This window comes from Stegodyphus dumicola, chromosome 10 (assembly GCF_044657685.1).
Source record: "Stegodyphus dumicola isolate Sdum_Otavi_A_Nest chromosome 10, ASM4465768v1".
In the NCBI taxonomy this organism is placed as follows: Eukaryota; Metazoa; Arthropoda; class Arachnida; order Araneae; family Eresidae; genus Stegodyphus; species Stegodyphus dumicola.
The window spans coordinates 124,334,223-124,355,687 of NC_140777.1; the positions used below are offsets into that span (position 1 = coordinate 124,334,223).

Here is a 21,465-nt window from a genome sequence, read left to right on the forward strand (position 1 = left end):
CATACGAAACGCATTATATTGTGACTTTTTGACACCTTTCAGGCAAGGGAAAAATTTCTTTTTTTGAAACGTCATTTTATTTCTTCGCAAAGAACGCATAGAACTGCCATTTGACAGTCTTCAAAGAAGGAAACTCCAGGCCTTTCAAGGAATTTCGAAATGACTGAACGAGACGAAAATCCGAAGAAAAAAGATGTGTCGAATATGAAGAATGACACAAGACATCTCAGCTAAACTTAATAAGTCCTTCTCTGACATTAATCGCTATGTGGGACCGAAAATTATCTTGATACCTGCAGGACTGGTGTGTTTTGGGTGATATGCTTTGATTTCTGATTTTAAAACTGCCATTTAAGAACAGTTTTCCGAGTTTATTGTCTGATTTGATGGCAAGAGTCCATAATATACAATCTCTTTATAGTCTCACCACAAAACATTACATTTTTGGATGCAAACGCCCTCTCAATGTCACTAAAGTAGGTTCATATCCACTTGTCATTAGCAGTAAGAAGCTTTCTCAATAAAAGTTTTTCTTTATTTCATTTCAGTTAGAGTCACATGCCAAACTTCTAGCAAGCATATTCTGCTTTCCTGAAGTATGTGGTATCCCTGCAACATACAGCTTACATACCCAATTTTCTCCAAATGATCATACATGGTACCTGTTTGGATCAAATGATCATACATGGTACCTGTTAGTTAGTCTGATAGTTCCTGATATGTGTAACATGGATTTTCAGACAGAGCTTCTTTTAACAGATGTTTGTTCGCATAAAAGGGCATAATATGACGAAAATGAAGTTTTAAGTTCTTCATACTCAACGCAGCATTAAAACAAAAATTATGTCACAACACTTGCTAGAATTTTGCAACGTGAGCAGAAAAGACCCTATTTACGCATCTTTTTCAGTCAAGGTTACTCTTTATCAGTATCAATAAAATAACTGCATGAAGATACACGTCTACTTAAAACCGCAAAACTTCCCGAATGACTCTATTTGAATTTTTAGAATCCTGCGCTTCAAAAGACGACAAAACTAAGAGTTTGGGGACAAAATTATGAAAATTATTACTTAGTAACTGTCAAAAACACTTTAAAAATGAATGATCTTAATATGCTTAAAGTTACAGAAAAACATAACATGTATCTGAATGACTGGGTAAATACTTACTCATACAGTCTTTCAAACAATGGGCGAACACCTCTTTGGAATAATCGGTCTAACTGTCTCCACGAAGTGATTTGGGGTCCTCCGCAGAATTCGACCAAAGTGGTGTATCCAGGTATCCCATGATCACGACCCCTGTTGATATTTAAAGAAGCGAGATCCAAGCCGTTTGTACTATTACGGTTTTGGTACAGATGATTAGTCACATCTCGAACCATATATCTGGAACGAATTAGAATAAACTGTGAGCAAAATATCTGATATTGCAAGCATAAGCATATTTTAACTTTCTGTAGACTGTCATTTGACTATTTACACCGATAATGGCTGATAGAGAAAATTGCTCAATGTTGCTTTTCAAACTCTATTTTACACTACCGTAATTTTTCTTCTCATGAGCGTAAAGAGAATAAATAAGCTAATTTTTTTAAAGTCGATCAAGAACACGTAGGTACAGCGGTAATCTAAAATGCAAAAAACATTACACTTAAAAGACTAATTTTGTTTCTATCGATTACACAATAATACTTAAAAGTAGCTGTCAGTTGTTTTTTATATTCTCAAAGATGTGTAAAATTAACTTATTTCAATTTTAGTTAAAAGTACACTATCCGACATAGAAAATGCAACGCCAAGAAGGAATGCCAGAAAGTGACGAAACTCGGAAAATAGAAAGAGACAGCAACGAACAATAAGTAATCTTTATTTTGAAATTATATGCATAATACAGAGCGAGCACAGCGTCAACTTAGTAGGTTATAGAACTACCTTGGACGGGGATACATGAAGCAACACATCTAGGTACAGAGTCAATGAGACTACGGATGGTGCCCTGAGGAATGGCTCTCCATTCCCTGTGAACCATTTGCCACAGTTCGTTGTTCGCTAATAACATCTCAAATGTGTTCGATTGGTGAGATATCAGAAGAGAACGGTCACTAGGGAAGCCGTGTGTACAACTTTCAGGGCACGTTGACTGACGCGAGCAGTGTATACTCGGGCGTTATCCTGCACTCTGAACTTCTGAAGGTAGGGCAGTGTCACTGGCCGCAACACATTATCCACGCATCGCTGGATCGCCCTGAATATGAACTAGAAGTGGCCTGGAATCGAATGGAACTGCGCCCAAAACCATAATGCCGCGCTTTCGTGCGGTGGTTCCACAATTGCTGACGGATTGGACCTGTATTCACATCAACGCCACACTCGTACGCAGCGACTATCATTGAAAAAACAGACCCGAGACGCATCTGAGAACAGGACCTTATGCCATTCGGCCCCCATTGCAGACGTTGGCGTGTATGATTTGGGGTCAATGCCCGTCTTTTTAACTGACGCCACGAATGCAGGCCGCTAGTCACCAATCGATGACAAATGGTTCTGGTTGATATCTAGTGTCTTGAACATGCTGCAGGATGGAGGTAGAAATGGCTTGCGGGTCCGCCACGGCTAGTTGGCGGATGCGTCGATCCACGCGTCCTGTCGTCACTCTGGCGTCACCCCTCGAACTTGTTACATTTCTTTGTTCCAACTAACTTTTCCACAGCCAGTGCACTGTGGACGCGTCCAGGTGTGTGTCAGCTGAGATCTGCCGTATAGATCAATCTGCCCTTCTCAGTCCGATCATCATACCCCTCGTAAAATCGTCTGTCTGCTGGAACTGCCTCCGTTGACGACGGCTGACATTCTTTGCTATTACACTCGTCCTCTGAGACAGAAACAAATTTTCTCCGATTTCCCTAGCAGAAATAACGGCATGAAAAGCGAAATTCATATTATTTGCATAACTCGGTGACTTTCGTCTACCCTGAAATTTGCATCATTGTCGGGGCACTCCTTCTTGGTGTTGCATTTCGAATGTCGAGTAGTCTACTTAGTTCAAAGTGACAGCATTAGCGTGACTTAAGTTTCAAAGACGTTAAGCTTTTGCATCTCGTTCTCGTATTGATCTGCAACCTCAGTTCTAAAAATATTGGGATATCAAGAAATATTGTATCGAAAATTCTGATAGCATACAGTAATATTTGCAAAACTTCATCCTCGAGACAAATTGCAGTAGGAAACCGAAACTTACTAATACAGCCACCAGGGTTTGAATGGGATTATTACGACAAAAAGAAAGTTTACTGAGAAAAATTCGCATAATATACAATTACAGATCTTCCCCACACGTACTGAATGAAGAGAACTACATAAGCAGAAAGTATTAGGCAGAGCTGCGATATCAGAACCTTTTGTTTAAAAAATAATATAAAATGCATGGAAGAAAGATGATCAATTGAATGATTGGACAAACGCAATGGTTGATCAATGGATCAGATAATGTTTTTAGATTACTGCCCTTTCGCCCTATTTCCCATCACAAGACGAGTTAGTGAGTGGAAAATACCAACAAAAGCTTACAATCCAAACTGTCTGTTGCCTTCACAAGACATTTGTGGCGATTAGAATATTTTAGGGCAGTTATAGTGTGCCTTCCAGCAATTCTAACTATCACCTTATAAGGAAATATATCATAAGCATTTTAAGCAACCATGTTCATTCAGTCTTGTAAACATTCTTTCCTACAGGTAAATGAGTCCTCCAAGTTCATAATACCTTCATCTGCCGAAACCGAATGGCCCATTCGTAGTTTGAAAATATAAAAATTAAGTTATCCAACTTTCTGGCCTGCAGAATTACCAGACTCAAATATCGTTGAATCATTATGGTCCATGCTGGAAAATACTATGACATCCCATTTTCCCTTTTCAGCATTTGTCAAATAATTAGACCAGTTTCTGACAGAAGAAAGGTGTAAAACAGCCTGTAAGCTATTTCTCCTGTCTTCCTAGCGTGCCTTCGTAGTCTAGTGGTCAGCACACTGAGCCGGTATTTCAGAGGTCCGCGGTTCGATTCCCGTCGAAGGATTTCGTGGTGTAGGGGCGCCCGCACTAAAAGGGTGTTGGACAAGGATTCTCCACACCGAGGATTTGGCGACTGGGTCCCCTAAAAATCCCAGTCGCCCTTTAAAAAGGGGAGTATGTAAGGTATTATTTATTTTTTTACAAGTACTTATAAAGTACTTTTTCTGCCTTCCTAGCGTGCCTTCGTGGTGTAGTGGTTCCGCACGCTGAGGCGGTATTCCAGAGGTCCGTGGTTCGATTCTCGGCGAAGGCGATTGCTAATTTTTCATTTCTTCTGCTTCCAAAAAAATACCTAATGTCTCTACAGTGGCGCCCGAACTAAAAGGGTGTTGGATGAGAATTCTCTACACCCAGGATTTGACGACTGGGTCCCCTGAAAACCCCAGTCGCTTCTCCCGCCTTCCTAGCGTGCCTTCGTGGTGTAGTGGTCAGCACACTGAGCCGGTATTTCAGAGGTCCGTGTTTCGATTCCCGGCGAAGACGTTGCTAATTTTTCATCTTGCCTGCTTCCAAAAATACCCAATGCCTCTACAAGCCTATTACTGTCTCTGTTACAGCATATGCTGGCAATTGCAGATTTTTGTTTCCATGAGATAAAAACTAACAGTCTGCTCAGCTTGAAGGAATTCTTCCTAAACAGAAGTGAAATTTCTCAAAGAAGAAGAGTTTGAACTTCTTACCTGCTCGTTTCCGTCACTCGTTAAAGGAAAAAAAGAAGCTAAAAGAGAATATTTTGTGAGCTGGAATGAAAAGACGAGTTCACACGTTTGTGGGGATTTTTCCCTTTGTAAAAAAGGCCGTGACGTTGTTCCTTTGATCTTTATTTCTGGCTTTGTTTTATCATGAAATTTAATTGTAAAGTTATAAAGTATTTCTCCCACCTTCTTGGTGTGATGGTCTGCACACTGGGCCGGTATTCCAGAGGTCCGCGGTTCGATTCCCGGTGAAGGCTCTGTTAATCTTTCATCTTTCCTGCATCCAAAATACCTAATGTCTCTACAAAGGTTTTAAAGAAATTCTTAAAAGACAACCACCTGTCTAATGTTTCTTCATCTCTGAAGACAGGGATGTCACACATTATTCAGAGCTTGTGTGCCTCCATATCAAAAAGCACTTTTTGTGTATCAAAGATGTTTATACATTATATTAGGTACAAAATTCTTCGCATTTTCGGCTTTTCCATTATTTTGAACAACACCAGTAGTAAGTTTTCTATAAACTCAAACAAATTCATCTATTCAAAAATCCTTCATCTTCACTTGAAATTGTTGTTGTTGTTGTCTTGCCCATGAATTTGATGGAAGAATGATTGCCAGAGACTTAAGGAGGTTGGACTTCTATTTCCACTTCAGTTTTGAGGAACAGCATCCTGGAGGGGGGGATGACCTGAGGTTCTCTCACCCCTCTGCCCTACCACAATTCACACGGGAGGCATTTCGGCTCGCCATATATTTAAAGTGCCCCCTCATGCCGGAAAGACACTATAGATTTACAAATATCCAATATTAAAAGAATGTGCTTTTTCTGCTTGCTATAAATAAAAAACATAACACCGCTTTTCATAGTTTTTAAGTATAATCTCGAATTTTTCTATTTTAGAAAAGCGTTATTGTAAATATGTTTTTTTCCCTTCAGGCAAAGAGAAGATACATATTCGAGAACAATGGGCAAAATTAAGGACACTTTTTAAAGATGCTTTGTGAGAATCATAAAAGCATCTCGTATCAGATGGCTGTGCCATGTGTTTAGACATGATGATGCATTTCCAACCAGAAAGATAACCTTTTCGAGAATTGAAGGAGTAAGACAAGATGGAAGACAACCCACCAGATGGATAGATGATGTCGAGGAGGATTTAAGGTTAATTGGAGTTAACCGATTAAGGACTTTTGGGCCGAATGGGGTCAGGTGGAGGTAACTTGGAGAGACAGCCTTGGATTGTAACAGGCTGTGGAGCTTATGAAGAAGAAGAATCTTTCCTTCATCTGTAATGTAACAAATTTGATAATAATTCTTTTAAACTATAATCAACTTTTTAAGTAACAGTTTCATTTACTTCATATTTGAAAACAATAATACTCAATTTTTTTAAGTGATGAATTATTTTCTTTAAGAATTTAATATAATTTGACAGTTTTTGAGTTTTAGCTCCTATTTGCGCTTTAGCTTTTATTTGCTTCACACAAGAATGCAAACCGCTAACCCATTTAAATTCATTATCATGCAAATTAAATTTTGTGTCTCCGAAACTAAACAACAAAGAAAACAAACTTGTATTTACCTATCAAATTTTTGCGATGGAGACTGAGCTAAGCCATTCACAATGCCTTCAAGTTGTCCTCTGTAAAGTCCAAATGGATACTGGAATATTGTTCTCAATCTGTTCCCTGAATTCGACCCACTCGATATTTCCGGAAAGAAACTGTTGATCATAGAATGTCCGAACCTGAATGCTGCTGTTGAAAACTCATTTACCAAAGTCGCCTGAGTGGTTTCATCATACTCTGTGAAACCAGAACGCCTCAGTGACAAGTCGAACCATTCCATACGTTCTGGGCCAACGACTAGTGGTAAATACTCGCCGTAAGTTATCTTCTGAATAATGGCACCAATGATTCTCCTACAGAAATAAATGTAATAATAATAATAAGAAGAAGAAATTAGCAAATAAATAAGAATGTTGTAATGAAATATCATTTGGAAAGATAAATAATCCATTAAGTTATTTATTAAAAAGAATCCTAGCGAGAAACGAGACAACTGTGTACTACAGACGGTGTTTCCACATTTTTAGAACGATTTCGAGACCGTTTAATTTATGTTTAAAATATACAGAGCATTTTTTTAAATCTTTGTTATGATAGCCTTTCTTCTAGTCTGCCTAGTGATTTCCATTACAGAAGAGCTTTTCGCAAAATTTCGAAGGGCACTGATTTCTATTCCTCTTCCATTACACTCTATCAGTTGGATGGGGTTGCGTTTAGAGAGAGCTCTTCTCAAACGACTAACGGAATAATCGTCCATACGTAAATGTCAACGGATTACTTGGCAGGAATACGTTGAAAAGATGTATATACAATACTTATATAAATCTTATTTTTTTCTCAAGGAATGCAGTAATACTTTTCGAAGTATGAATTGTCTTTTTGTCTTGATAAAGTTTTATTGTTCGAAAGTCATTGGGATAAAAAAATGGAGTTTCATCTTTAACTATCGGACGTAATTGAGTGTTTGCTATTATTAATCCACCGATTAGCCTGATGCATTAAATAGCTGGCTATTTTATAGCTGGCTAGGATTTCACTTCTAAAATAAAAAAAAATTGATCACAATAATGATTTTTTCTTTTTGGAACCAACTTTAGTGCTCGCCTCTATCCCAGAAGGCATCCGGTTGAGAAAGCCCTTTAAGGAAGTTTCTTTAAATTGATTGATAATGTCACTATTTTTACTGCTCTTAGTTAAAAATCTTATTATCATTAAGTAATTTTAATATGGCAGGTATAAAATATTAATTTAAAGCTTTTGTAAACGTTATTATTGGCCCTTTCATTAATCTTACCTTGCTTCCTGATAAAGTCTTTCATCATCCCAGCTCCTGTTGATTTCCCTCAGTCGTCTGGCAATTCTATTGTGTTCTCTTAAAAACAAAATGTGGAGTGACGTGAGTGCAGGATGCTGATTGGCTCTCTGGTCACCTAAATGATAAAAGACATTAATTTACAGCCAAGAGTATGTAAATAAAAAAGAGTATTTATTAAAACTAAGATCGCATGATATTTTAGATAACATCTTAAATTAAATTAAAATATAAATATTAAGACCTTAGGTTATTCAAATGTGCTATAACACACAAGGGCTTTCGCTATCTGTCTAGCGCTTTGAGTAGCAGCGCCATTTGTATCTGCTCATCAAGACCTGTATTTATACAGCTTTTATTAGTTAAATTTTATAATTACTTATTTTAATCTCTGTTTTCCTAAAATTTCGTTCATTAAGATGATATTTACATTATTAAAAAAGTAAGAAAGCAAAATATTTAATATTATAATTTAATATATATCAAGGGACAAAACAAAATCTCATGATCGTATAAATTCGGTCTTGCACCGGGGGGAGGTGGAAGTGTGTGTGTGTGATTACGGCAAAGCCTCGAGGGCTATCTGCCTAAGGGGAGGAATGCCTTCGGGAAAGGTGGAAGTAAATATTAAGAAATTCATCATTGGATAACACTGCAAATTGTTAAAAAAATTATATGAAAAAATGTGATGTGGCCAGCACATTACCTGCCGGTAATTCCATGTTTTAAATGCAACGAACTTTACATGAAGTACCTCTTCTGGTTGATGGTTTGGAAACAAAATCTAACTAGTTGTTCTAATAAATAAAAAAGTCTGTAATCCAAAATTTTGGATTATACTTTATTATATAAAATTGGCCACGTGTAAAAACTGTTTCTTTTTTAAATTTTTACCAACTGGCTGGCAGAGTTTAAATGTTTACCCCCTTTTTTATTAAAAATTATATTTTATAAAACAAAATTCATGAAGTTATAGTTGGTCTGATTAAGTCTTGCAACCTTACTAGATAGGTAGTGAGTTATCGCTATAGAATAGTAAAGACTTGCAGAGGCTTAAACAACCTTTATATTAAACTGAACTTTTAACATAAAAGGCACGGTTTGTGCTCTACAGATAACCACTACGTATGCTAAAGTAAATTAAATAAAAACGTCAAATAAATTTAAGCGCTAATCGGTAGTCCAAGACTGCAAAGTTAAATAACTCAGCTATGCTGGCTCAAATAATTTACCGGCGTATAACCTTAAAGTGTCGGCCGCGATAGAATTCAAAGGCAAGTTAATTACATTTAGCTAGAGCTGTCAGAATTCAAATAATGCTAGGCGTATGCCAGAAACTCTCTCTCTCTCTCTCTAAGATCTCTTACTCTCAGTTTAAATATATCACAAGCTAATTTTCATTCAGAAGAAAAATACAGAAAGAAATTAAAGTTGTAGAGACATTACGATTTTTTGGAAGCAAGAGAGATTGAAAAATTAGCAGCGCCTTCGCCGGGAATCGAACCGCGGATCTCTGGAATACGCGCCCTGTGTGCAGACAACCACACCACGGCATGCCAAGAAGAAGGGAGAAATACCTTATAAAGTAAATATCAAAACCATAATACTTAGTTAGCATAATTTAAAAATCTCAAATATTGTATAAATACAATTTTGCCCCAAGATAAAATCTTCCCTGACTGGCATTTTTGAAACTTAAAACCACACTTGAAACGAAGGTTATATTTTTTGAATGTGCAGTTTGAATGTAGCGGAACTAGTCACCGAACAGTACAATGTCACCAATTTGTCTGCCAGACTCTTGTTATAATGATTCCTTTTTTTCCCATGAAACTCGAATATCTGCTAAGAGAGCCAAGTACTACTTCCGGTTTATCATATATAATCAGAATCTACCATGTCAATCATATATGAGATTTAAATACCAAATTTCGGAAATTTTGGATTATATCATAATATTTAGTTTCACGAAAATCTGTAGAAAGATCCAAGTGAAGCATGACTTCCAGTTTATAAGATTTTGGCTAAAATCATTGTTCCCATTGATATAAAAATCTAAAATACTAATACTTAAATGTTTTGAATTGTATATTAATATAAGTTTTCATCTAAAACTGTAGCGGGGTTCAAATAAAGTACCGCTTTCTGTTGTCTAATTTCATCATAAATCTAATTAGCTCTTTATATGAATGTAGAAAGCTTAAATCCTAAAAACAGAAATTTTTGGAAGTTTGACATACCAGTTATCGTAGACGAAAGAATCGTCCCACACAGATAAACACACAGAAATCTTTTAAAAAATAGTAAAAACGTGTTGTGGAAACTTGATTCGTGCTCATCTACTGAAAACCCACTATTGAGTTTTTGGATCGAAAATAATACTTCCCTTACTTACATATATAGGTTAGAGGAAAGTAAAAATGTATTAATTTAGGAACTTTATTAAGTAACTAAGGATTTGTTTAGCTATTTGAATATTAAGACTCATGAAAATTAGGAAAAGTTTTAAATGCCTTTTAATTCATCCTTCGAATACAGATGTATAAAAAAGCACGTTATGCGGTTTAAAATATACTTATAATTTAAAGACCTTAAGGTGAATAATATATTAAATGATGATTAACGAAGGTGAGATAGATTCATAGATAGATAGCAAAATACATGTCACTGGCACAGCATTTTTGATGTCAGAAACGGTACATTGTAACTTTTCCAATTTGTTGGATATTTATAGATATTATCGAAGTTTGGCAATTTTTTATGAAAGAAAAAGAATGATGACATGTAATTGCAAAGAATTATTAATTGCATACGTACATATTTACATACATTTGAACACATATTTATATACATACATATATTGTAAGGATCTTAAGTTTTACTAACGTTTATTTTATTTTAAATCTTTACTATCAATTCTTATTTTCTACTTCCGGCCAGAATTATAAGCGTGAAGGATTTTATTCAAAGTTTGTCTGGCGAACGCCAAGTACTTAAGTTGTGGCTTTTTGCCAAGCAAGAGAGAGAGGAAACAGTAAGTCAACGCAGGCCGCTTACCTTAGAAGTTACGCAGTTGCTATTTGCCTTCCAGGCCAGAGGTTTTAATCCTCTTGATAAATTAAACGTATTGTAGTGTTCACAATATAACACGTATATTTTACTTTTTGGTTGGGTTTTATCCCGGAAACCAAACAATGTACTTAATTAATAAAAGTTTTTTTTGTTGTTGTTGTTGTTTTTGTTTCTTTAGTTGTGAAGGAAATTTCGTGGTGATCGCTTTAAGAATAGATTCGAAGCAATTGCTCCTTTTAATAATTCTGTAGTAAAATACTGTATTCCTGCAGAAATTTTACCTCAGTTCCTTCCACTGTAAATAAATGCCACTAGTGTATGCCTGAAAATTCAGTCAAAGACAAAAAAAAAATCTCAATTTGTTAATAAAAACTGTTGGAACACAGGGAAAAAACAGCATATGAAAAGGGCGATGTTAACTTGTTAAAACTGAAGAATTATTATACAGTTGCCTGAAGAACTGTTGAAATTTAAATAAAACAAGTATGCTTTATAAAACTACAAAATAAATTTCGTGAAGTATATATTTCTTTTAACTTCTTTTAAATTTACCTGTTTCAAAACAATCTAAGTTCTCTTCTTGAAAACTGCACTGATCCTCATTTGGAATGGAACTTGGAGGAGGTAATTCTCCAGCCTCTCTAACAGTTACAAATCTCATAGTTCCTGCAATAAAACATTTAATCAACTTATTTCTTACTAGTTTATGTGAAGAAAAAGACTAAAATATACGTCATAATGCTTGGACTCTGTTCATACTTCTCTCCCGAGTGAATAATGATCCCACGTGATCGTACTGAAATATTTCTGTGCGGTACCACTAGATTATAATACAAGTTGTAATCTACTACTGTAAATTTTATTTTAGTTGTCATAATTTTTCATCATCTATAGTGATTGAGAGCTCATTCTTCAAGAGCTTTTTCATTTCCTACTGTACATGTATTTTTCGTATCGTGAAATTTATTTTTGTTCTCTGATCTGCTGAGTGGCTACGTAAGCACGTAACTATTAAAACTTTACTGAAAGTCATAATTAAATTACACCTGCATTTTCTGATTTTTCCCTTGTCATTACATATAATATTTTATTTGTATTGCACATCACCATTTAACTTTTGTGCTGCAAGTACTTGTTATTTTCCACTGAACTTCTTATTAACATAGTCATTCAGATTCAATATTTATACCTCACTTGACTAGACAATTGAGCCCACGTGACCCCACTGAGAACCCAAGTGATAACAACCTTTAAACCTTCTTTATTTAACTTTATTACTTTTCTCGCATCACACCAAGTAATTTCATATTTTTATACATTGTTTCTGTGTTTAACCAAATGACTTTCCCACCTTTCCAGCCTATTCGGGCAGCATTACTGTTCTACAGTCCATGTTAGGTTTTTAGAGGAAAATATTCTTCGATCTATTTTTCTCTATCTGATGCCTATTTTTCCGAGGTTTACTACGGGAAAACCTATCACCTGGCCCAATGTGGAAGTGCCTTAGAATGCAAGAAAATACTACGAATTACCTCCTGTATAAATACGCAAGCATCAAAAGGGTTCTGTCAAACCCAATCATATGTGGCGTTTTATAATGACAAAAACTATTTCGATAATTTTTTATATAAAGAATCCATCTGAAAGAAAAAAGCATGTACGTATTTTCAAGATCTATCACTCGGTAAATTTTCAGAGTCTAATTGGCCCCCGAAAAATAACCATTTGTTAACTACTGCTTGTGATATTGCATCCAGCTATTTCTTTTAATATTATGATGACATGTAAGCATCACAGAATCATCCGTTCATCACCATTTGTTTTTGTAAATACGTTACCCTCAGAAGCATACTCTTTCTGAGTACGGGTGTGGCAATCCCGAGATAACCTAGCTTTTCAAAGGATCACCATCTTGGTGAGATGGAGATTCAATCCTGAGGGCTAGTGATCTTTTCGGTTTTCCTTTTCATTTCTTCTTATCTGTTTGTTCTTTTTCCATTTATTCCTCCCTTATGGATTTTTCTAGTTTCTCATGTAGAGACAATCACCTATGTATCTGTCGTGCATTGTGACCAAGAAGGTTAGAAAGAAGTGTCCTGATAGTTGAGGGGCGAGTTACTGTACCCAACACACTACTTTGATCTCTGCTTCAGACTGAATTGGGGAAAACTTGGTCGTCTCTACTAATGTCAATCAGTTGGTCACTAGATTTTGGGGTAGGTGGCTTGGGCATATGATCCCCATTTTGGATTAATAAATACATTTAAGCCTGCATTGGAGACTCAAACCGTATGAAATAGGTGCGCTCTGGTGACCTTTTAAAGTAAACCATCTCTCCAGAGAATACATTACACTCCTTGGATTAACGAAATTAGGGCAAGTCGATGGCAATGTGTCAGCGCATAAAACAATCAATTTTTGTTATTGTGTTACCTCAGAGATCGACTTTCTCGCCGTATCAAAAGAGAAAATTGTCTCTGAGTTATCGGACCAGAATGTTTTTGCTGCTAGGCGGATCAAAATGCGCAAAGGAGGTAAACTGATCAATACGAAACCTTGATCAATACGTAATTTTGGTCTTTCATTCGCCTGATCTTGTGAAAGGTATTAAGTCTGGATGGAGACCCTGCCCTGGAGACCTTATATCCCGAGTTCCTTACGATGCTTTCAGTGTCAGTCCTTCGGCCACTCGAAGATGCCCTGCGGAAGGCCAGGACAGTAAGAATTGCATTGCAGAGATACTATGTATCAAATCCAAAGGAGATCAAAAATATAATTCTTGCGAATATACCCAAAATCGAAATTTGAAAAAAGAAGTTTAAACTATAAAAGAACAAAAAATGTTCCCGTATGCCGAAGCAAGGCGATTAGTATCAGAAATACAGCCGTGTAAAAATGTGCCTTATGCAGAGTTAGTAAAATCACTAAAATCCACAGGCGTCTAAACTACTTTAAGTACACTAAAAAATCAGGCAAATCAAAATTTACAGTTAAAAGCAGTGAAAAAAAACGGCAGAAAACGCACCAAATAAAAAAAATAATAAGAAACATCGAGGCAGAATCTATAAATCTAAAAACCGCAAATTGCCATATCTTCAAGGAGTCAAAGTGCGAGCTCGTTTGGTAGTTTTAGCTCTGAAAATATAGATTCTGAATTGAAATGGAACCGAAGCTAGATATCCCGAAGTATCATCTACTTCCACGAAAAATAAAAGTACAGGAAGAATAAACAATTTACATACATAATGGCCACTCTCATTTCATAGAATGTTGCGGTTTCCACCAAAATCTCATTAACATCAAAGATATCATTGACGTAATGCACATCACCCTGAGCGCTTGGCAGTGCAGGTAACTCTACTGAAACTAAAGCAATAAACTAAGATTCGGAGTTTTTCCATCACGAGTAGAGACCAATCTTACAGATGAGAGTGATAGTGGAGGTCTTTGTCTCCTCATTCCGCTTGACTCTGCCTCCAGTTCATTCTCTTTAACAATGAATCTCCAGGCTGTTGCCATATAAGTTTAAATATCAGAATATTAGTTTTCCAAGCGCTTAATTTTCTCATCTGCTCAATATCACTCTTGCGCTTTTGTACTTTTACAATTGGTAATGATCTTTACAATAGTGATCGCTTTCCCAATATTGTGCCTCTCGCTCTCCAAGGAACAAATCCCATATCAAGTTCCCCTCGTTTTGTATTTAATAAGGCAAACTTGAATTCTTTGGATCTGTTGCAGAGTTCAAAGAGAAAATAGAAAAAGATGTGCATTACGATGATGCAGCGAAAGCCACTACTAATGTTAGTCAGACAGCTATGCTCTCTATTATAGCAAGAAATTTGTCAAAGTATTCCACGCGAACCGTGGTAGAGCTTTCATGGCCCGAAATTCGGCTGTCCTTAAATTTGCCGCCTCTTTTGATATGCAGACAAATAGCTAATAAATGTCAAAATGACATACAGGGAAATAATTAAAACTCTATGTTTATTTTTGAAGAAAACTTTTATTTCCAACATTTTAAATTTATATTATTATTATTATTTTCTAAATCATGGTACAGATGTACTTGACTGCTCTAGTCGCTGTAATGTAGACAGTATAGAAAGACTTCTTGAGTGTAAAATAAAAACTTATAGCTCTTACATACTTGTCAAGTGCAAAATAAACGTGCATAGTTCTAATATACTCTCTAAAAAAGTTATTTATAACTAGAAAACTCATCTCACAACCAGCAGCCCTTAAGCAATTATGAGGAAAAATTTTAATAGTATTACAATATTTGGGACTTTGTTCTAGAGACTGTATTTTGGAATAAATTGCAAAAATTCAAAAAAACCGCTCCTCCACGTGCTGGTTCGTTTTTCCCATCAATATTGGAAATAGAACTCATGAAATACTTTTTAAATGTTTTCTTAAATTTGATTCAGTATGCAATTCAGAATTTCATTATTCTTTATGTTTCTTGACCATTTACACGAAAATTGCGCACCTTCTCGGGCGGACAACTCACTCTGGCCCCCGTTCTAGCTACACTAGAGGCCCAAGTGATAGAGAATGTAATTTGACAAACGGAAAAGGTGAAACTAATCATGAATACAAAATGATGTTAACGATAATAGCAGAGAAGAGTTTACGTAAATTTACGCTACGCATGCTATCTAACATAACAAATAAATCCATATTCATATTTTCAAATTCTTTTATCCATATGAAGCCGCGAGCACTTCTACATCAGCTTTGGAGCCAAACTTATTATTCGAAAGCTTCTCTAAAATGCCATTTAAAGACATTCCAAAAGACGAGCTCATTGATGGATACTACGGTAATTCATAATCAACCTTTTGCAGTGGCCAAGTAACACCTTTTACACCACTCATGTTGGTGTCACAAAGAGTCTTAAAGTATTAATATTTTGTCACAAAACATTCGTAAGAATATACAAGTATTGTATTGTATATTCAAAGTCTTCGTAATGCGGTTAATAGCAGAAATTCTAAAAGATATTTTATTACCTATAACACATCAGTTATGGATAGAAAGCAGTTAATTTAATCATATTTAAGTTTAAAAAATAATTATTTATATACTTTTTCATTTTTTTCTTATTTAGCTAATTAGTTTCACGAATAAATGTAAAATTTCATTTTTGACTTTTAATTCTGTAAGATTTCGATTTTCGTAAAACAAAAACTACATATCTCGGACGTAACGAAACACAGGTTACTGCAATATTTTGCAATTTCTCGTGTTTTTTAAATAGCAATGGCAAATTCATTTCCACACTTTTTAAAAACTTTAATATAAAAAAAGTTGTCTCACCTGTGCCGTCTAAATTCCTCAAAGCACGTGATTCGTTCTGACTTAATGCATAGATATGAGATGCGTCAATGTAAGCGGACAATTGATTAATCTGTTGACGAGGACCTGTAAATAGAGAATTACTCTTGAAAACGACTGTTAAAGAAATATAATTAACATAACGTTTTAATTTATCTAATCAGTTTTACATATACTTAAGATATAACGTTTACTTTTGTTTATTGTTGCTGCGAAATCTACATTCTTCCCTTGCATCTACGCAGTGTTGAAAAGACTGCTTTTTGATTACCACCACTGTAGATGTAGACCCCCGGATCATGTTCTAAGTCGTAGCCTGGAAATGCTCATGGAAATTTTCGAAGGTCTGTCAACATTCTATATTCTAAAAATCAGAGTGCTCTCGCCAACCGAGAGACGCTCTGAAAATTTCGACAAATGAGAATTCAGGAAGTCTTTTTGACAAGTCCAGGAAATCCCAAACAAAACAATGAACGCAGCTCCAGAGTTAGTGTCAGTTACAGAGAAAGAAAGAATCTCCTCTGTTGTGATTTTTCAGTTCTTCCAAGAGCATTTTCTGTTTTCTCTATCAAGAGCATTTTCTGTTTTCTCTATCGAGAGGATTTTCATCTCTCTGCGGAAAGATACTTACCAATTCAGAAAAACTTCCCTAACGTTACCTAATTGAGAACAACTTTGGCGCATATGAAACGGCCATATGCGCCAAAGGAAATTTAAAGAGTGCGTGTCTCAATGAAGAACTTATTTTCTTTAAAAAAACTGTTTACGAACTTTCTCCCCAAATTAACAAATTTTTGAACAACGTCAAATATATTTAATATTCTTTCTTGTAATGTATTACTCAGTCAAGAATTTTAACCCTTTGTCGGTTGCGAGATCAAGCAATTCTTTCTTTCCAAATACGCCTATTATTAATCAGCTGTCGATTTGTAACGCGAACCCGCTTCCAGCTAGTTCCTTTGCGTCCATAGTGGTACATAACTGGACTGCGAGCTGAGCTCCTTTATGACTATCAAAAGGTTAAATATCAACTTTCAACCGACAGTCTCTTCATTACATTTATAACATGTGCCTTAAAACTTCTACCAACAATTTATATAACACTTCCAAGAATGCATAGAATGATTTTGTATGATACAATTGCTATTAATAAAAATAATACTTCTTTTATCACATTCACAGCTCTCTTTAAATATTTGAATCTTTTTATTTCTACTAATTGTAAATATTCCTACCTAAAGAACATGTTGAACACATTGCAGAACGGACATTGTTGAGACAATCTACTTGAAAAGAACTATAGAAAGGATCATCTGCTGGGATGATGATAGGATCGCACTGAGGAAGGTTTTCACTATCTCCTTCGTTTACTGGACAACATTCGAGGAGTTCATTATCCGCTACAAATAATAAAAAAATATTTAATTTTTATTATGCATCTAGTAAAAAAGAAAATCATGGTGAATGTTGGCTTTAAAATTCTCTTTTATAATGACTGGCTTTTATCTCATTTAATCTAAAAATCTTTGTAAAATTATGGTCCTGATATTAATCTTTGTTAAATCATATATAATTTCAACAATTCGTACTACGAGAATTTTGTTTCAAATTCTGATCCCACCCAATAAGTAAAATATTCATTTCTAAGAACATATAAGATATAAAACCTTGAGAAGCTGACTTCGTTATTAATTTCGTTTCCTTCGTAATTACTAAATTTATGTTTTCAGAAAGTTACCGTGTAAGATTTATTTTAATTAGTATGCTATTGTTATGTCTTTCTCGCGACTTTTATTTATTCCGTCTGCCTCACACGTATACAAATTAGGGTGAATTTAAATAGAAAAGGAAAAGCCACTTAATCCTTTCCGGTACGATTTGATAATGAACTATTTTGTATCAAATAACCGTTTAACTTTTATAGAAAACTTCACCTCGAGAGTTTCGTTTCAAGGAATATGGTAACCCCCTATTATTATCATAATCAACGGTAACTTTGTAAGGATTTTAAGTTTTACTAACGTTTATTTTATTTTTAAAACTTTGCTATCCTCTCTTATTTTCCATTTCAGGCCAGAATAAGCGCGAGTAGGAATTGTTTATACTAATCAGGGTGCAAACTGTCTAGGTATTTAAGAAGTGGCTTTTAGCCAAGAGAAGAGAGAGACTTCTTGCTGCCTTACCAAGCGCGTGCTTTTCTGTTCATGTCTGCCTTTAAAGCCAGAACTTAGTTCCTGCTGATAAACTAAGATGTATTGAAAGTATTTTGCATTTCGCTCACTATATACGTAGTGTCAAAAGGCCAATCATCGAGTTAATAGTCTCTGTAAAGTATTTTAGTTCTTATTTAGTAAAGTTAGATCATTTCTTATTTTCTACGTTTTAGACCAAAAGTACTGGTCTCTGTACCCCGAAGAGTGGGAGCGGCTGTACGCTGTGAACCCTTCTTATTTGTGTTGTATCTTCTACGCACACACGAACATAGTTTGAGTAAGCTCCCTATTCCTACTCAGGACTCCAGTAATGTTTCCCAAGGCTATTAGAAGGAATAGTAGTCCTGACAACTTTAGTCACATGGCGAGAATAGGTGGTCGGTTTCATGGAATACCGAACAAGACGAGCTGCAGGCGTTATGTGACTGAGTGACTGAAGTTACTGTTGAATATGATAATAATAGGAGAAACCATATTCTTCGAATCGAAGTTTCGGGAAAGAAATTACATCAAGATGATGCAGTTCAGCGAGAGAAATAAGAGAAATTGTGCATAGCTTTCGTTGATCTACATCATTTTTATTTAATTACGTATCTCTAAAGTTTCGTTTCGAGGAATATAGTAACTCCTCTGTTATTATCATATTCAACAATAAGTTTAATTGCATGACGAGAGTAATTTATCATTGCACGGTATGGCATGAAAACTTGATGACAAGCTATACTCGTTGTTTTACAGCAAGTTTTAACAAATTTCTCCATGAAACATGAAATTCACAAAGATTTCCTGCTTAATCCGTGCTGCAAACCGAAACTGTCTACCACAATCATCGTTACGCACATTTCGCTTAAGCTGAGATTATACAGATATCATTTATTTGTGTATGACAACCGTTCAACTGAACTTTACAGATACCAAATAACTTATTTGCGTATCAGCAGTACTGAAAGCGTGTATGAGAGAAGGCTGTTTAATTCATCACTATATCATGCAAGCATTTTCCACTACTAATAACAACCATACCATTTTTTTCCTCGATTATGAATGTCATGCTGTCATATTTGGAATAAAGAAATAACAAGCTATGAACTATTCATGCATCTCAACTTCTTAGTCATTACCTCTTAACTATTAAAAACATTAAAGCACTTATGACAATTATTTCTTAAGTTTTACCAACAGTTAGTTTTAAGTTAAATTCTATCCTGTTTCTTCTTCGCTCGTCATGATACTCGCTCACAAAAGGAGTTGATGCGAACTGAAAGACTTGACATTTAGGCTATTACTGTAAACATCAGAATCTTACTATGAAGGCAAAAGTTACTTGCTTTGCAAGTTTGTATGAATAATTATTTAAATTAACCAGTTATTTATTAATTCAGCCCTTACTATAATTTCTTCTTTTCTTTTTGCCACTTCAGCTTTACACTATAGCTGCCGTAATTTAAGTTGGTACGCCGGTGAAAATTTTTGAGACAACTTGTAGAGACATTAGGTATTTTTTGGAAGCAGGCAAGTTGAAAAATATGCAACGCCTTCGCCGAGAATCTAACCACGGACCCCTGGAATACGCGCCCAGCATGCAGACCACCACACCACGAAGGCATGCAAAAAAGGTGGGAGAAATACCTTACAAACTAAATTAAATTTTGTAGTCCTCTACTACTATGTGAAGTTTTAAATACTGAATTTGATTGTTACTTTGCGTGGCCCCAAGTAGTGGTTGATCCTGTGAACGCAAAAGTGCGTTTATATTCTAATATGTAAATAAAAAAATTTGTTTAAATATTTTTAAGGCTCTGCAGTTCATTCCATGCACCATAATAATTCGCTTAACGTTCGTTACGAGCTTAATACTAGTTTATGCTGTCCCCCCAAAAAATCAAATTCCGTAAGTTCCCCCCCCCCCAAAAAAAAACCTTTCGGCTTAATTACAGTTGTCTTTGCTTTAATTTTCGTAAAACCAACCAGTAGTCGCTAATAAATTTCTGTTTAAATTTTACATTTGGTTACATATTGCGTTGAGAATAATGCACAAAGCAGGAGCAATAAATCGCAAAGTGTTTATGTACTAACTTTTATACATAATCATTAGGTGATAATATTAAGTTATTTCACACGTAGATGTTACATACTAATTATAGCAATGTGTTTTTGAGAAATTTCTAACAACTTATTGTATCATATACTCTTCTCACTTAACTTGGAGCAAATTCTAAATGTTCACCTTCAAGATGACGGCCGTGATGCTCATTCTTCCAACGAGTAGCACTTCCTACTCCCACGTACGTCCGCTGTTTTATCTCCGATTCGGTTTAATTCCGATTACTACAGCGGTTGCCAAACAGATGAGAGCGGGTGTCGTTTTTGGATAAAGTGCTTGATCAGCAGAGTCTTGAAGCAAGGTTTATATTAGGTGGGTAAAATTAACTTTTAAGAGAAGAAGAGTAAAACAGTAATTTTATAGCGAGGGGATTGCAGAGCCGGATTATAATCTACAGAGACCCTAAGCACTTCAAAGATTCTGGTGCCCCCGCATAAGCTTAACCAGTTTTTTCTTTATTCCTCCTCGCCCTCGGTTTTATGCATAACGATGTAGGCAGTGTATCGAGAAGAATATTATGTGAATAATTTATCCTGTATAATGCAATACCTGTGTATAAATAATTTCCTGTGAATAATCTAACCCGTATCGTGTTTATAACCCCCTACTGCGTATAATGTTCCTATGTATCATTAATTTCCCCGTATATAATGTAATGTGTACCCAGTGTATAATGATAATATAATGCGTATCCTGTGTCTAATGCGAATCCTGTACAAAATAACCCTTTTATAATGTACCAATATAGGGTTTATTAGAAAAGAATTTTAATGTAATGTGTTGATGTGAAGTTAATGTAATGTTAGGATAAGGTATTGATTTGATATGTAGTATATAATGCAATGTGTAAATCATGTATCGTAATATATAATGTAATATGAAATGTAAGATAAAGGGGGACGTGGTGCTGTACTGATTAACCCAAATGGTAAAGGAACAGTGCCCACGTCCTCCGTCGCTTATCGCTTATCGCCCTCGGTTTTGGATTAGTTGCCCCATGCATTCCATGGCAAAACCAAGAATGGGAAATTTTTTGGTGTCCCCTTTCCTGAATACCTGGGAATTGTTTTATAGTGTATCCT

General features: G+C 35.5%; 1 protein-coding gene across 1 annotated transcript in view; it reads right to left on the minus strand.

The window, feature by feature from the left end:
* The window catches only part of LOC118188337 (immunomodulatory peroxidase-like), a 101,717-nt gene that overhangs the window by 18,206 nt on the left and 62,046 nt on the right, over positions 1-21,465 (minus strand). Inside the window, exons 6-11 of the mRNA XM_085825509.1 lie at positions 17,302-17,466; positions 16,049-16,153; positions 11,279-11,392; positions 7,637-7,772; positions 6,357-6,695; positions 1,173-1,391 (exon numbers count right to left, since the gene is read on the minus strand). Of these exons, the coding sequence (XP_085681635.1) occupies positions 1,173-1,391; positions 6,357-6,695; positions 7,637-7,772; positions 11,279-11,392; positions 16,049-16,153; positions 17,302-17,466 (1,078 nt within the window). The remainder of the gene's footprint in view (positions 1-1,172; positions 1,392-6,356; positions 6,696-7,636; positions 7,773-11,278; positions 11,393-16,048; positions 16,154-17,301; positions 17,467-21,465) is intronic.